This window comes from Megachile rotundata, chromosome 9, assembly GCF_050947335.1.
Source record: "Megachile rotundata isolate GNS110a chromosome 9, iyMegRotu1, whole genome shotgun sequence".
Lineage (NCBI taxonomy): Eukaryota > Metazoa > Arthropoda > Insecta > Hymenoptera > Megachilidae > Megachile > Megachile rotundata.
In genome coordinates this window covers 7,385,113-7,402,810 of record NC_134991.1, presented here as the reverse complement: position 1 = coordinate 7,402,810, position 17,698 = coordinate 7,385,113, and the positions used below count along the sequence as shown (strand labels likewise).

Genomic DNA, 17,698 nt, shown 5'->3' with positions numbered 1-17,698 from the left:
AACGAGGCGAATGAAAGTGCAGGGTTAAAGGTTTCAGACGAACAATATCTCGCGGTCCACTTATGCGTTTCCAGAAGTCGCATAGTCTGTTAAATTACTTTCGAGAGCGAATCTAAAGTGGGACACGAGCCGCGTTAAATCGATAACACGTCCACGAATCGAGCTATCGTTTCCTGTTCGATTTTCGAGTAATTACCGACGTGTTCGATTCGTTTCGAATTTCTTCGACCGGTCCGAAGATCGCAGGGTTGAAACAACGGGAAGAAAGGAAAGGTACGCTTTCTGATGGCGAAAGTCTCGAATTCGACGTCTATTTCACCTGTGTGAGAGACAAACCTGTGACCCAAACGAGCAGCCGGTGATTTTCTGATAAAATTTGAAAGGGAACGCTCTTTACACGGTTTTTTCTGGGTCAGATGAGATCTGCGCGAGAGAGACTCCGTTAATTTATTGGGTCCTTTCCATGGAACGAAATTTCACAGCATGTTTCGCGTTATCGTGATTCATGGCGGTCAGGTACCTTCGATGATTCACGGGGATCGATTCGGACGATCCTTGGAACGAATCGAAAGGAATTGCTTTCTTTTAATCGCCTTTATTTATCGTACCTTAATTAATGTTTTTAATATTAGAAAAATCATTGCTGTATTACTCAATCACTTCTTAATCAAACGTACTCAAAAAAGTTATACTTAATATTAAAATATAATATTTAGTTATATATCTTTCTTTTTAAAATTTTAAAAACAAACATCTATATACATATAACTTCTTTTTAAAATTTAAAAAACAAACATCTATATACATATAACTTCTTTTTAAAATTTTAAAAACAAATATCTACATACAATTAACTATTACAAAATGTTTAAAAATCCTTCGACAGCTCAGCAGGTTTTCATCCATGTTTTCATCCATGTCCACTCTAAAAATTTATGTTTCAAAGAGTTAAACACTATACACGATACCTTAAAGAATAATAATACCTCAATTTATAAACTTGCACAAGACAAATATTGAAACGATTCTACAACAAATTATTCAGAAACGATTAAAGTCTTTGGAGGATAATTTTCATAATGATTGTATCCTTCCATAATAAATCATAATTATGGGCACACCTCCACCAGAACGTAACGGCATGAATATTAATTTCCAAACCCTTTCTCTCGTATCTTCGCCGTGGATCCAAACTATTCCCGGAAGTAGTCGGAACATCCCCGATCTCTAACTTTCACCATCCTTCCTATTAATTTTGACAATCGAAACTCGCCTCGACCTTGCACTCGTGATCGAGGAAAGCCCTATCGAGTGAAAGCCTGACGATGAGATATGCACGTGTGAAACGTAACGATTCTTTATGGACCTTGAGAAAGCAAAAAAGTTATAGCCTCTGGCGCTGAGGATCTCGTGAAACGTTCCGCGAAACGAGCGCTTTTTTACGAAAGTGCTCGATTAGTTGATACTGAACAGTCCTGGCACGTAATACTGCCCACGATGAAAAATAAAGTTTAAACTTCCAGGGGGGTCGTTCGATTATATCGAGATCTTTCCTAGAAAACGTGGATAGATCAATTCTATTTTTAAGTACACTACAAAGAATTTTATGATTACAATGAGGTGTTACGGTAAACGATGCAAGCTCCAGATGAGGTTATAAAAAAAGTGTCTGTTGAAGAGATTTGCTAAATTTTGAACCTTATTGCACTTATATCAACTGGATTACTTAACATTGTTGTTTTAAATGCACAATTATACGTTCAATTTATACGTTCAGATTTTCAAGAAATACTTTGTTTCATTTTTTGAAACCTGGATGTTTCTCAGACCTGTAAATTAGTCTTAGAAAGCAGTTTCTATTTTTCGTTTCCAAGAAACGAACTATAGATGACACGCTTGTAAATTATGTTCGAAAACTCATTTCGCGATGTTACCGAATCAGGTAAACTTCTGTACTTGCGGTAAATAATGATTTTTTAACATTTTTACTGTACTTTCTTTTCGAGTTACTGGTATAACCACATTCACATATTCGGATGAATTTAACATGGTGGCTGCCGCAGTGAAAACTGATGTTTGTGGTCAGACACGATAATACAGATTATTAAACGCAATGGTACTTGGTCTTTCAATCTTTTGGTTTTAAGACATTACTCTTTACACTTACTTTTCTCTCTATTCTCAAATGTTTCTTGCAACAATGAACATATAAGATAAATGAATATTTTAAATTTCAGGAAGAATATCACATACTTGACCTTGATATTGTACTTGCATGTCTCTGATTTTTGCACGATTTCAAGAATCCATTATATACCAATGTCATACATAAACTTTTATCCTTGCATAAGATTGAAAGAGTATCGTTCGCAACATGTTAAGTGAACAATCCACCCTTATCCCCACATATTTAAACAACCATCGAAGAGTATGTTCTTTTAAAATGAAAGTTAACCCCAAAATATAGAATTTTCATTAAGAATAATTTCCAGTTATTTCACACATCGAATTATTCAAAATGCAAGCAGTACAGGTGAAGCGTCGAAGAAAGGACAGCTACCGGAGGCAGGTAATAAAGATTTTCTTCCTCAAAGTCCACTTCAGGTCTCGGTAAGATCGATAGATCGTCGCGTTCGCAGGGATCGAGGACTTTCATGCCCATAAACGGTCCATGGGCGAGCGTTTACTCGCTATTAGCTCGGGCTCACACGTGCGTAGACACGCGAACGCAGCTGCAACAAGTGTCGAGGCTCTCACCGGAAGCGAGTGGACGCTGCGTTATGCGTTCTCGTATATTTAATAAATAGAAAATGTCGCGGGGTTGTGTAAAGCGTGGCGACGTAGAAAGGTTGCGGGGAAAAAAAGCGCTCCTGTACACGCGGGAACATTTTTCGAGCGTGCCTCCCTAGATGGAGAGAAAGCACGTTCGAGCGTTTATGGCATTAACCGCTCGGTATATGAAATGATACAATATTGCGAGCGACGAGTTTGCGAATCACTTTTTTATGTGGTCAATTGAAATCGTCCTGACTTTGATTATGATAAACGTTTGTTTCTTGTTGTCATGCATATTTGGGACTTTAGGTTCATCGACGCCGACGAATACTTGCAAGTTTGTAAATATTTGAAAATTTGTGGATGTGAAAATTTGACACTTCTATATTCTTAAACTGTTTGATCAGAGAGGGAAATTTTCAGGTGTATGAGTTTCTAAATTTTTAAGTTCTCAAATATTCAACATCCAGAAGTTCTCTTTAAACTCCTTCTTTAAATCTTTAAACTCCTGATTTTTTTCTAACTTCTCAAATTTCTGAACTTTTAAATTCCCAAATTTCTCAAACCCTTAATTTCTTAAATCATTAATTTTATAAATAGCTAAATTCCTATATCCTTAGGATCCTTGAGTAGCAAATTCTTGAATCTCCAAATCTCCAAACCCAATCTAACTCCTCAAATCCCTCAACTCCAGTTTCTAAATCCAAATTAACAAGCTGCACTCGAAAATACCCGAAAGAAACGAATGAAGAGGTATAAAAATTTAATTAAACTTAATTTCGTATCATTCAATCTGCAGATGGGAGAGTAACAAAGCATATTTACCCCGCGTTAATAGAGATTTAACAAAGGCCTTAGAAAGTCTATCAAGCTTGAAACGAACGTATAGAATTCGCTAGTGGGCTTTGTTCTGTTCGCCAGATTTATTCGTTATGTATCACGAACGTCATCTCGGACGTCAATCGTACAATCTGTCAGGTTTTCATAAATCCGCATATGTTTATGTAACAGCGAGTCTAATTCCTGCTCGAGCATTTTCCATCGGGTCGAGTAAAATTCCAGCGTCGTTGGAACGGTATTTCGTCATTTGTTCGTCGGCGTTCCATCGAACACCGAAGGCATATCGTGGGCTTCGTTATCTCGAATCTCTTTCCACGACAACTAATTGCAGGCTCGAGCCATCGGAATTCTACGAGTTATGACACGTATCCCAACGCGTATGGTCATTGCTATGCACGACCCTCTCTTTCTCTTGCGCTATTCTTACGATTTGCTTGAGGACGAATCTACCAATAGAATAACAACTAACGAGCGTCACGTGACCGGGATAAGAGTGTGGTTAATTATCGTGAGAGGTGACGCCAGGCATGATGAAACTGCGGCCCTACGACCATGAAAAGCCAGCTTTTCCCGACGCCTACAATATCTGATTTTCATTAATAACCACTGTATTCTATTAAATTGACGAATACTACCAATTAAATGTGACCTCTAAACTTTTCCCAGTAGAATTGTTTTATATAAAAATTCAAGGAGTAAGAGTTTTTAATTGAAACCAATCAACCTTTGACCAATCCTTTTGGTCCGTGGTTTTAAAAAAATTTCATGAATTCGTTGTTATACATTGTTACCAATTTGTTTTATATTCAACAAATAACAATTTCCAATTAACCTAGTAGTCAACTAGTAGTTATTTCGTTGCAGTGTTTGTGTAAATAAAATCTTCCATAATTGAATTTCGACATCTTTAAAGCACCGATTTATCCAGGCAATAAATCTCATAATTTATTCTCAAACTAATACCTATTAAAAGTAAGATGTATCCAGAATCGTTACGGTCCATTATGAGTAAATTTGCCCAGCTCAATAAACTTTCATAATGAAAACCGTCATCCATCACCGCGCACGAATCGCGAGCACGACACACAAAATGGAGAACAATCGAGAAATTGAATCATAAAAACTTCTTTCGGACACTTTCTCGATTGTTTAACGAAACGTGTCGTCGACACGCGTTCTTCGCTGAGACAAAACTCGTAAAGATCAATCTGTAGGAATTGCTGATGATTTATTATTCGGCCGAGCAGGAAGTGTTCCAAAAGTGCACAATGGGCAGCGGGGACAACGTGGTCGGCTCGCAAATCACAGTTAAAAGCGTTCCGTAGAGAGCTTGAATCAATTATACGCCCTTTCCGAGCCCGTCGATTAAGATCACGAGGATCAATTCGTGCGATCACAAGAGAGAAATTACTCGGATCCATTCACGCGACCCTCGTAACAATCGTACAAAGGGAGAGGAACGCAGCTCCGATTCAATTCATCGCGACTGATCGTGATTGCTGCTTTTTTATTTGCCTCGACAGAGGATATCGATCTGCGTAATCTTGATCCTCGTGACGCTGCAAAGCGATAGATCGATCCATTCTACGATTCGATCTGAGTAAATTGTTTTCACCGGTGATATTCAGACAGCGAAAATGATAACCATGCGGAAGGATTTTATCTGGATATATCTCTGCTTAATTGGATGATCAATTATTAAAAAATTGGAAGTCTTTTCTGGACTTATAGGGATTTGCTTTGATGCGGAGATTGTGAGAGGGTTTGTAAGAGTCGTTTGATGCAGGTATGTGGAGATCTAAGATTTATAGGAAATTTAGAATATTTAGAAAATTTGGGAATTTAGGTAAATTTGAGAAATTTGGAATATTTGGAAAATTTGGGAATTTAGGTAAATTTGAGAAATATGGGAATTTAGGGAAATTTGGGAATATTGGAACTTTGGGAATTTTTGGTAATTTGGGAATTTTTGGTAATTTGAGGAATTTGGGAATTTCAGGAATTGGAAATTTGGGGAATTGAATTTTTCGGAAATTAGAAATTTGGGAAGTTAGCAGTCAGGGTGAATGAAATTTAGGGATTGGAAATTTGGTAAATTGGGAATTTGAGGAATTAGGAATTTGGGGAAATGGAAATTTGAGGAATTGGGAATTTGGTAAATTGGGGATTTGGGGAATTGGGAATTTGGGAATTTGAGGAATTGGGAAATTGGGAATTTGGGGAATTGGGAATTTGGGGAATTGAGAATTTAGGGAATTGGGAATTTGGTAAATTGGGGCTTTGGGGAATTGGGAATTTGGTAAATTGGGGATTTGGGGAATTGGGAATTTGGGAATTTAAGGAATTGGGAAATTAGGAATTTGGGAATTTGGGGAGTTGGGAATTTGGGATATTGGGAAATTGGGAATTTGGGGAATTGGAAATTTGGGGAATTGGAAATTTGGAGAATTGGTGATTTGAGGAATTGGAAATTTGGGAAAACAGAAAGTTTACAATTAGGCTGAGTGAAATTTGTGAATTGAAAATTTGAGAAATTGACGTAACTTAAAATTATGCAAATTTAATCCATAATAATGAGTCCTAAAGATTTAATATTACCAAGCCTATAATTAAAAAATAAAAAATAGAAATATGAAAAATTTTGTTCCCAGACCCTCCTTCCATAATAATCAAATATTTGACATTCCACGTTAAAGAATCCTGAGGCTGACTTGCAAGGAAGTGAGTCCTTTCGGAAGTGGAGTACAGGTACGAGGCTCGTTTCCCAAAACTTGAAGAAGGCGACCGCGTTCAAACAGATAATCTCTACGAACCGCGGAAGTTCTGGCAGGAACGTGATCCTTGAAAGGAACGCTTATGAAAACCGTGGGATTCTAGGAAGTGTTTAGGCAAAGGTCCCTTGTCGCGGTAAACCTCGTCACCCTGTGATTTCGGATCTACAGCGGTATTTCCGTCTTTCGAGATTCTCCTTTGGATCTCCGACGCCGAGGCTTGAAAAGGGTCGTACTTGAAAACGAGCAACGAGTTTCGAAAAGTACCAAGAACCCTGTCGTCGTAAAAGGATGGTACAAAAGAAAATAATAGGGATTGCTAAATAATTGATACTTTGTTAAGTGCACCAGAATTCCATTCCTTAGTAATCCTTTTGATTCCTTAAACTTCAAGGCTTTAAGTAATCCTTTCACAAAATCTGTTTGTGTATTAAAATCTAGGTGATTTAATTGCATCAAGTGTTTGTAATATGACAGGCGCACATTAGTGGATAATTAATAATCTTTGTTATGTGAACATCACGAAGTAGTATATAACTTTCCTTTTAACGGTTTGTCGATTTTTCAATACCTTTTACGAAGGGCACATCAATGTCTAATTATAGTGTCTAATAATTGTGTGAAGCATTTTTTAACTTTCCTTTTAACGGTATCTCGATTTTTGGATACTTATCATTTTTCTGACGTGTTCGGTTTCTAAACAGCTTAACCGGGTTGAAACATAATACTTTTTCTCACCGATCTACGTCCGAAATGAATTGGTCTTCCAAGGCTATCTCCTTGAGTGTAGATGACGTCAAAAATGACCATTAAGAATTTTTATTCTTAATCCCATCGCGTGTTTTAGCTATATTTAATACCGAGAACGCGTAGGTTCGTGTTTTCTGTCCTTCGAGCGAACTGGAGAATGTAGCAAACAGGAAACGAAGGAACAAGCGATAACGGAATAATTTAGCCGTGATGTGGTGTATCTAATTCTTTGGCTATTCAGTTTGGACGTAGAAATTATCGGTTAGAAAATAATTAATTTTCCTGAGATTATGGAGATGGGAGATAAGGAAATTAATCCTTCGTTGCATTCTGCATATATGCTACATGTCAAAGATATTACAAAGTATGTGTCTTCTATGTATTAAATACTATGTATTTAATGTTACATTAATTTATTGATAAAACGTATGAAAATTTCTGTTCTTTTTAATCAAATTTTATAATTGATAAAAGTGTTCAATCTCTGAACTTTTGTTGTGCTTTATCAAATTTTTTAGACTTCAAATATTTCATTTATTAAATATGTTTATTATTATATAGCGTATGTAGCACATGTAACATATGTAGCATAGGTAGCATATGTAACATATGTAATGTATGTATCATATGTAAGATATGTAGCATATGTAACATGTATAACATATGTGACATATGTAGCAAATAAACAAATATTTTCTAGTAATATTTTTATTACATATGTTACATATATTATGTCACTTGACAGTTAAAAATGTGTTCTCCTCTCAAAATTGATAAAATCATGCAACGAAGGGTTAATACTCACATATGTTCGTTACCATGCTTCATATGTGAATGATGTTAAATTTTGACAAAAGACCCTCTTAAATAATTAAAATTGATATATAATTGAATTGTGGAAGTAATATACAAAATTTGTTAAAAATAAGTATGATTCGGCAATATTTAGCATAGGGGTAATTTTATTAAATGAAACATGAAATCTACTTACGCTTTTGCTGTGACTTGTGCTGTGGGTGTGATGAGTGTCAATTTTCATATTAGCACACCGATTGAGGGCGTGCAATCTTCTGAATAGACTTTGCAGAGAATCAGCTTCGAGGAAGGGATGATCTTTGGCTACGCCGGAAACATCTATTGGAAATTGGTAATCTGGAACAAGATAAAAATCATGTATCATTAGCATACATTACTATACAAAAACTCTACTATTAATTTAACCTAACATTTCAATTAAAACTTCATCTATTCATAAATACAGTTACTAGCGCTCGTAATTATTAGGTGGAAAATAATTATGAATTGTACCATAAAGAATTATAAACAGAAGTCATATAGAATCTGTACATTTTTATATGACCATATGTACCATATGTGAAAATTAAAATTTAACATTAAACAAGGACAATCTTATTTCAATAAAGACAATTTTAAACATCTAATGAAAAATGACTTCATCAAATAAGTGCTTCAAAGTTTGTCCAACCAAACTATAATTAGTTTAACCAATCCAAATACCTAACTATAAATAAGTTATATTAAATAAAATTAGAACATGTCCTAAAATATAAATCCAAAAGAACCGATATTTAAAAGTCGTTTCCAATTTTACAAAATGTGAAGAATATAAATGAAGTACACGTGCACTGTCGGGTGTCCACAAAAGCACGGGATCAGCTCGAAGGATCTCGAGGCGAAAAAGCGGCATAAAAGGAACTCTTTGTACGACTTTTTGTTGGAAGTGGCTCGCGGAACCGAGGTATCGATACATTTCTCTGGGCCCGTTATTTTATCCCTTATCAGCTTTCACCCGAAATTTCGTGCAGCTTTGCGGCACCGGTTGACAGTTGTTCCTTTTTACCCAAGCAGTCCATTCATCTCTGTCTCCATTTGTTCCATCGCGGGACATCGTGAATACGCGATCGTGGATATACCATTCTGGAACTTCGAATGGCCTCCATCGCGACTTGCGCAAGCCAACATCGACCCAGATTTTCTGAACCAGATCTCTATGATCTCAACCCGACACCATGGATCGATTCACGATCGTCCATCGACTACGTCAAGTAATCGATACGATCGTTGCGAAAGAGAAGAGAGAAAATTTTCGGATCGTCTTTGAACTTCAGTTAGATTACGAAATCTAATACTCTAACTTGGAAAATGTTCCACGAAATTTCATATGAGATGAATTAGGTTCTAGGACACATTAATTTGTCGCTCTACGTGACGTGCTTCGGGGAAAAATAACCCCTCTTATCAGATCGTACGTTTGATAAATTAGTTAGAAATTCCACTACTGTTCTCTGCTGTACTTTTCATTTGGAATTTTGAGGCGGTGCATTATACGGGGAATATTTACATATTCAATTTAGTTTGTGACCCTTTATCCTTTAGAAAGTCTATCATATAGAAAGTCTGTCATTGGCGTAACTAGGTAGGGACTAGGGTGGGACTAGTGCACGTAGTCAGAATTTTAGTCTCAATGGACGTGGAAATACATACAACATGTGCTGACTTAAAGTAATAAAGTGAGATAAGGAATGAAGGTGAGAAAGTATTGTGATAAGGTAATATTTTGCAGGACAGAAATATAGAATTTGAATACATTCATATTTTTGGTAATGATTAGAAGGTTTATGAAGACTATAATGCTTTTATGTAACAGAGAATACAATGCATGGAAAAATGTGTTAGAAAACTATCAGTAAGAATATAGTATATAGAAATACATCAAAAAGTACAATAAGTGGAAAATAAAGTGTAGGAGTACCATATGTGGAAGTACAATGTGTGGAAATATATGTGAGTATGCAATGTGTAGAAATACAACGTATAAAAATAATAATGTGTAAAAGTACAACATGTGGGAATACAACACGTAGAAATATCAATGCGTGGAAATACAACGCGCAGAGATATCAATGCATGGGATTAGAACGCATAGAAATATCGATGCGTAGAAGTATCAATACGTAGAATATAATGTGTGAGAATATGACGCGTGAGAATACAACGCGTGGAAATACAGCGTGTGAGAATACAGCGCGTGAGAATACGATGCGTGAGAATACGACGCGTGAAATTACGGCACGTGGAAATATTAACGCGTGAGAATACAACGCGTGGAAATATCAATGCGTGAGAATACGACGCGTGGAATTACGGCGCATGGAAATATCAACGCATGAGATTACGACGCGTGGAATTATGGCGCATGGAAATATCAACGCATGAGATTACGATGCGTGGAAATATTAACGCGTGAGATTACGACGCGTGGAAATATTAACGCGTGAGACAACGCGTACGAATGCAACGCGTGGAAATACGGAGCGTGAAAATATTAATGCGTGAAATTACGTTGCGTGGAAAAATCAATGCGTGAGAATACAACGCGTAAGAATGCAACGCGTGGAAATACGGAGCGTGGAAATATTAATGCTTGAAATTACGTTGCGTGGAAATATCAATGCGTGAAATTACGACACGTGAAAGTACGGCGCGTGGAAATATCAATGCGTGAAATTACGACGCGTGGAAATACGGCGCGTGGAGTTATTAATGCGTGAGCATATAGCACGTGGAAATATAAACGCCTAAGAGTTCAATGCAAAAAAACATCAAACTATGAAATTACAACGCGTGACTATACACCGCGTGGCACACGATAACATACCACGCAATCCAACTCAATTCAAAATAACGCTCTACGAAATAAACCTAACTCCCTCCAATAAACCTCCCAATTATCCCCACGATTATCATCAACTTCAGTACCTAAAATAACACAGTATAAAAAATTCTGTCCACTCGTGTCGTTAATTTGCAGGAGTAGCGTGCAGAATATAAATTCGTAGGCGTCGCTAAATTAACATCCTGTTGCTCGTCAATTAAACTGAAGAGGATGATCAAAATACAAGCTGTCTCGGTTAGATTTGAATTTTAATGAAGTCCGGTATAGCTGGGTCCTACGTCTGTCACATTAGTCACTATACTTTATTCGAATTATGACGTCGTATCGTGCGTTAACGGTACTTTCTCTGTAAAAGTTTGATCGCTGTTAATGGTAACGGACTTTTCGAGTTAGGTATCGTGATTCCTTTCGTAATCTTGCTTCCCGCGATAATCACGGAACTAAGCCACGCGATTTGTACTTTATTTGCGTAACACTGGCCACGTGACGTAAATGGATTTATAGCTGGGACCACTTTCGATGAACTCATCAATATGGAGACGCCATGAGCTTTACTTTCTCTAGGATGAGTGTCAAATATTCTACCCTTGGACACGCCTCAAATTTTATGAAAGACATTTTCTATGCTCACTATTCAACTTTTTGTTGGTTCATTTCATTGTAAGGACGTGGTTAAATATTTTTGCATTGACATTACTAATGTTGTATTAATAAATAATGTGATATGAAAAAGTTTTATCTACAAGAGGGTACAACTGCAACATGTGAATATATAAAATTTATGTTAGTTTTCCTTATTTCAGCTACAAATGTAACATATTCCAATTGTATCTTGTTTAATCATTTTTTAATCTTAATACAAAAAATCCACAGCTTTGCAATACAAAGGCATCTGACATTTATCCTTCCAGATTTCTGAACTAATCTATTTACTCTGTTCATCCCGATACCAAAATGTCAAACAAGTATCCAATAAAAAAGAAACTTCCTTGTAAACTTGCTCTCATCTCAATTTCACCTCAGCCAACACGTCAACAAACTTAGATTTCGCAAGAAAATCGAGATAGCAAGTTCTGTTCGGCCGATCGATCAGATCTCGTCATTAGGAAGCGAATTACGTTCTAAACGGATGAAATTTCGCTACGTTGCCCAGGGCATGATTTATACGGATCGTTAATCAAATAATCGGGACACCGAGTATCGTGATCGCGTCGTTTGTACATCGAGACAGCCCGAAGGATGCTCGATTTTCGAGCGTGTAGATGCATCGAGACTCTTACAAACGAAGGATACTGAATGGACCCCGTACGGTGTCCACGAGGCCCGCGGGCATTAATCTCCTCGTAAACTCGATGGGCCCATAAAACGCTCGCCGTGGCCATTGTCGGGGGCCCGCTGTTGTTTCTCTATTTTTACAGAACACGGTAGCGCTCGTTTATATTCAATTAGAAACGAAGAACAATCGGAACTGGTCGCTCTTAATTGATTTTAACGGTGATTTTTTTAAATGGGAGGAGGGAGTTGGGGCTTTGGGACTTTGGTGGTTTAAAGTTTTGAGAGTTTGGGACTTTTGGGAGCTTAGAAATTCGGGACTTTGGGACTTTGCCATTTTAGAATTTTGGGGGCTTGAAATGTTGGTGATTTAGAATTTTGGGAGGTTGGAACTCTGGTGGATTAGAATTTTGGGGGTTTAGAAGTTTGGGACTTTAGGACTCTAGTGATTTAGAATTTTAGGAGTTTGAAACTTTAGTGATTTAGAATTTTGGGACTTTGGGACTTTAGAACTTTGGTGATTTAAAATTTTAGGACTTTAGAAATTTAGGGTTACAGAAATTTATAATTCTTGGGAATTTCGAATCGTGGGACTTTGGAAGTTTTGAAATGTAGGGATTCAAAGTTTCAGATATTTGAGAATTTAGGGATTTGCAGATTGGAACATTATGAAGATTGAGAATTTTAGGGTATAGCATCGCAGAAATCTAGAAACCTGAGAATATAGTATTTGAAAATTTAACAAAAGATACCACTATCAAATACACATCTATGCTTAAAAGAACATCAGACATAAAATCCTTATACCAAAAGAATCTGATTTATTCGAGACTCTAACCTCAAGAATTCTAATCTCAAAAGTTCATCAAACTTCCCCTTTCCAAATCATCCGATTCCCTATCATTACGATACGATTCCCTATCATACGATATACCCTGAGATAAAAAGGAAGGATCCAATGCATCAGACGACATTTATACTTAATGAGCGTCGGCTCATTATCTGTGTATCGACTTTTATTCCTCCGGAGGCTAGATTCGCGCGCAGAGACACGATTCGATTAAAGCTCGGACAAACGAGGCGCATCTCGGCGCCATTGATCGTAACGAAATCGTAGCCCGATTACTCTTGTTCCGCGATCGATAGATTAACGTTAACGATTGCCGATTACGCTCGCTTCCTGGATGTACTAATTGCGAACGTTCCGCGAGCAAACCTTCGTACAAGCACGCCGTTCGCCTGACGTATCAATTAGCATTCGTGGGACTGGGTTTCACTTACTCGCCGCCGTTATTAGCGTAATCAATAAATATTAACGGGACAGCTTGGATAATTAGAGTTAACAATTTCAGATAATCGCGCGCTTAAATAAATGTCTATCGTATTGGTATCTAACTGTTCTGCTCGGAGCGACTCGTGAGAAACAGATCGTTTACAACCACCATAACCTGTACATGTGTATCTAAATAAGGAGATATCGATCCACAATTAGTGATTTTAGAAAATTAAATTTTATTCGCATATTTTATATTTAACTACTTTTTTTACATTTTTATTTCGAATTCTTTGGTTCAATTTTTTTGTTGGTCCAACTTCTTATTTTCATTAAATAATCAGCTAAATAATTATTTTGTACATAAAGTATATCATATAAATATTTATATAGTACATACTATAATATATAAATACAGTACATATAATATATAAATATTTTACAATATATAAATTTTATTGTGATGTGCAGACACAATGTACTGTACAGAAATAAAAAATTGTTCGAACATCTTCAAACCTTGGAATCCTTTCTACAGCTTACTTTTTAATAATTTTTTATGAACACGAAAGATGTGCCTCAGAGCAACAATTACGAAGGTAATAAGCACCTTTCTACTTATATAACGAATCGTACATGCCTCGATAGCATAACCATCGACGTAGGAGGTAAAAAGGTAGATGTATTTTTTTTTAAAGAAATTCAAACGAAACGTCGTAGCTTTTTAAATCGAATTAAAGATATTCGAAAGTTAATCGGCGATTTACCGGGTCTGACGGACATATCGCCTCGAAAATACGCATCATCGTGATTTCCAATCGCTTTACGCAACACGAACTTCTTTTTTACCACTCTCCAACGGGCATCCATCACTCAACGATGCTTATTTTTCGCCGAACCGTTGGCACATCTTCTCTGGGTTTTTGAGAGGGAATAAAATCGATGGACGATTTCGTGGAAGATAGGTGATTGTGACCGAAATCATTGAAACGCGACGTCAGGGCCCACAAACGTATCGTGAATCATTCGCTATTGAGAGATTGTAACGATGGTAATTTAATTAACTATCGATCCTCTGCAACCGAGAAACTGGGTCATCGAGATCGCAACACGAGGATGAGCAACATAAATCTTCGGTAACTTGAGAATTATACATCTGCTATTCACCTTTAGTTTGTGCGTGGTTAGATCTTTTGATCCTTGCGACCTGCCATTTATCGATTTGAAATCTGGGGAAAGGTCTTTGAAATCACTGGTGACATAATAGGACTCATGCCTCCAGAAGAACTTCTGCTAATTAAAATTATCAGTAATTGACAATTTTCAAACATTAAAAAGTTTCCTGATGACAAAGAGAACCATAGAGCTATTTAAAAGATGTTCTAAAATTTACAATTATTTTCAAGTTTGATAGTTTCTGTAAGTACTGTGTATGTGTCCACATAATTTGATTGTAACTTTGGGTCTCATATTTTCATTCTCTAGTAAATGATTCTGTCTGATATCAACATTGCATCACTTTTAAAAAACTTGTTTCTTAAGTAACAATACGTTTGATAGTTTCCTTAAGCACTCTGTCTACATAATTTCATTACAACTTTGGGTCTCATATTTTCATTCTCTAGTAAATGATTCTATCTGATATCAACACTGCATCACTTTTAAAAAACTTGTTTCTTAACTAACAATAAGTTTGATAGTTTCTGTAAGTACTCTATGTGTATCTACATAATTTCACTACAACTTTGAGTCTCATATTTTTATTCTCAAATGACTCTGACAGAATGCAATATAACAAATAACAACTGCATCACTTTTTAAAAAATTTGATGTAATCCTTGTAGTAAAGTATTTGAGAAATGAACAAGTTTGATGGAAAAGACACAATATTGTTAGATGAATACGAAGGATCGCGGTAAAAATAAGCGTGGAGTATAGACCGTAGGACGATTAAAAAATAGTGTAGTTAAAGATAGAAATACGATCGATAAACCCTTTCAATTATACACGCGATGGTTGGTTTCTATTTCTGTAGATGTTCACCTTCGGTTGCATGCCATAAATCCTGTCATCGGGTTAACTTTGTAATTTAATTCCTGCCGTGATTCCATTTCACTTTTAACAAAAGAAACACGAGTTGGCCGTGTTTGAATAGAATGTTGTACGTTGCACTACACAGTTGTTCAAACAAAACCAGAGAGGATTCAATTTACCCTCATCTGTTTCAATTCTGGTATATCGGTATCTTCTTTTTTAGATTATGGTTTATGATACTATTCCACTATGATACATCAAGCTAGGGACTGTATTACATACGTGATTGCATTCATACGTCAACTTCATTCAGGTCTAACATTTAAGTCCTGTGTCGAGTGATTCATTCTTTGACACTTTTAGCTTTGATATAGACTCACTAGAAAATTTGTCGATTTAGTTTTTTGCAATTATTTGAAAATGTTTTCTGAAAATTTAGGGGACAATTTTTTCAATATTTATTTACAGTATTTTTTGATATTCGATTTTATAGTATTTTACAATATTTAAGATATTTTATAGTACTTAATGTGAGGTGTTGTAAGATATTTAATTCGTTCGTTACACAATTTTGAAAGTATTTAAATTATTTGTAATTTGTACTTTCTACTAAAATAAATGTATACATAGAAATACGCAACAAAGCGTTAAGTAAGCAAATTGCAACTTCCACAATTCGATGCTTACAAAATGTTTGCAAATGTTTGCGTACTCAAACCAAAAGCAATTAACAGGTACATGTATACAAATAACTTTCTAAATACGTACACTAAAGTGCACTGTTCCCGTCCCTATTTCTCAGCTTTCACTCCAAACTCTCGCTTCCAATTCTCATCAAAATACCCATTTAATCAGATACTCATTTACAGACGCTCTCATCGATATGCGTCGAACAAATTAAAAGTTATTAGCTGCATACTTCATCAAATAGAGAATGTCAAATTAAGTGGTTGGTCACAAAATGAACATTCCAGCACAAACCTTCGATTCTACGCATTCTCGTATTAGGTAAATATACATAGATATTTCAGAATTCGAAATCAGAGAATTCTCTCTAACTGAATGTATCTCATTATCCTAAATATCTCATTTTATCAAGGGACATAATTCAATAAAATCTATATACACACATTTTGTTTCACATACAATCAAAATTGGGGTTCGTATACCATCAAAATTAGGGTACATATACCATCAAATTTAGGATACATATACCATCAAAATTAGTATACAGATCAAGTATAAATAGAAATTCTAAATTTTAGATATAAATATAAGGATGAGTACCAGTGCACCCAAGTATAGCGAGTGTTCCGACCCTCCATAATATTTGCCTTCCAGATTTTTCAAAGTCTAAGATAATAAACCGATATAAACGACCTAGTTCACTGATGTGAAGACATGGTCCGTTTCAAAATCTGTTCCAACTTTCTAAAAATTGTACCACAAATCCTTTTATACAATTGTCTCAGATTTACTGATCCCATCGCTCGGTTTACGCTCGATATTTCTAAGCGGAAAGCGTGAAAGCCAGGACCGAAGGTATGGCATGGCGGCCCATAGGACTCTATATCGGCCGATCGTATCGGTATCGTATTTATATCGTGGCTTGCGCTGGCCGACCGGGGTTCAACTGGGTCAATTAGCTACTATTCATAGTGCGCTTCGATCGCGAGAGCCCGGCTGAGTTATGATCCATCGGAGCCTCCGGTCGAATATTTGTTTTGCTGAAACCGGTGCATAAACGTAACCGGACGGGCTTCACACGCGGATAGTCTGCGCGTCAAAGCGGAGATCCAGGCGGATTTTCTCACGCGATCGTCGATCGGTTTCGTCGGTCGATTCGAGTCGCCGCAGACGAGTCGTTCATGGAATTATCATGTTTCGAGCGGAGATCGCGGCTTTGGTCGCTGCGAGCAAAACGGTTCGGTCGTTTCGACGCCTCTGGTTTGATGTTTCAGCCGGAGAACGGTAGCTGGTCGTTCCGTCGTTAACCTTAGAACCGCAAGGCCGGTTGCACACCGGGTGGTTTATGATCGAACACTTCTTTCTTCTGGCTTTACGATGCGTTTAGACGCACAATGAATTCTCTACAGTTATTTAGGATCCTTTGTACTTCAACATTTGCATGTGTCGCTCAACCTTGTTGCTAAGTACTTGCGGTTGTTTATTGCGATTTCTTTTGCCTTTCAAGAGGTGAATCATGTTCACTATTCTTAATGCTGTCGTTTTAAATAGATATCTTTCTACTACATCTTCATTCATTAATTTAAAACAGGTATCTTT

General features: G+C 36.6%; 1 protein-coding gene across 4 annotated transcripts in view; it reads right to left on the bottom strand.

Annotated features, from left to right (window-relative positions):
- The window catches only part of cv-c (RhoGTPase activating protein), a 364,242-nt gene that overhangs the window by 29,595 nt on the left and 316,949 nt on the right, over positions 1 to 17,698 (bottom strand). For all 4 annotated transcript variants that reach the window (XM_076535698.1, XM_076535696.1, XM_076535697.1 and 1 more), the window contains one exon: positions 8,128 to 8,288. In XM_076535698.1, the coding sequence (XP_076391813.1) occupies positions 8,128 to 8,288 (161 nt within the window). The remainder of the gene's footprint in view (positions 1 to 8,127; positions 8,289 to 17,698) is intronic.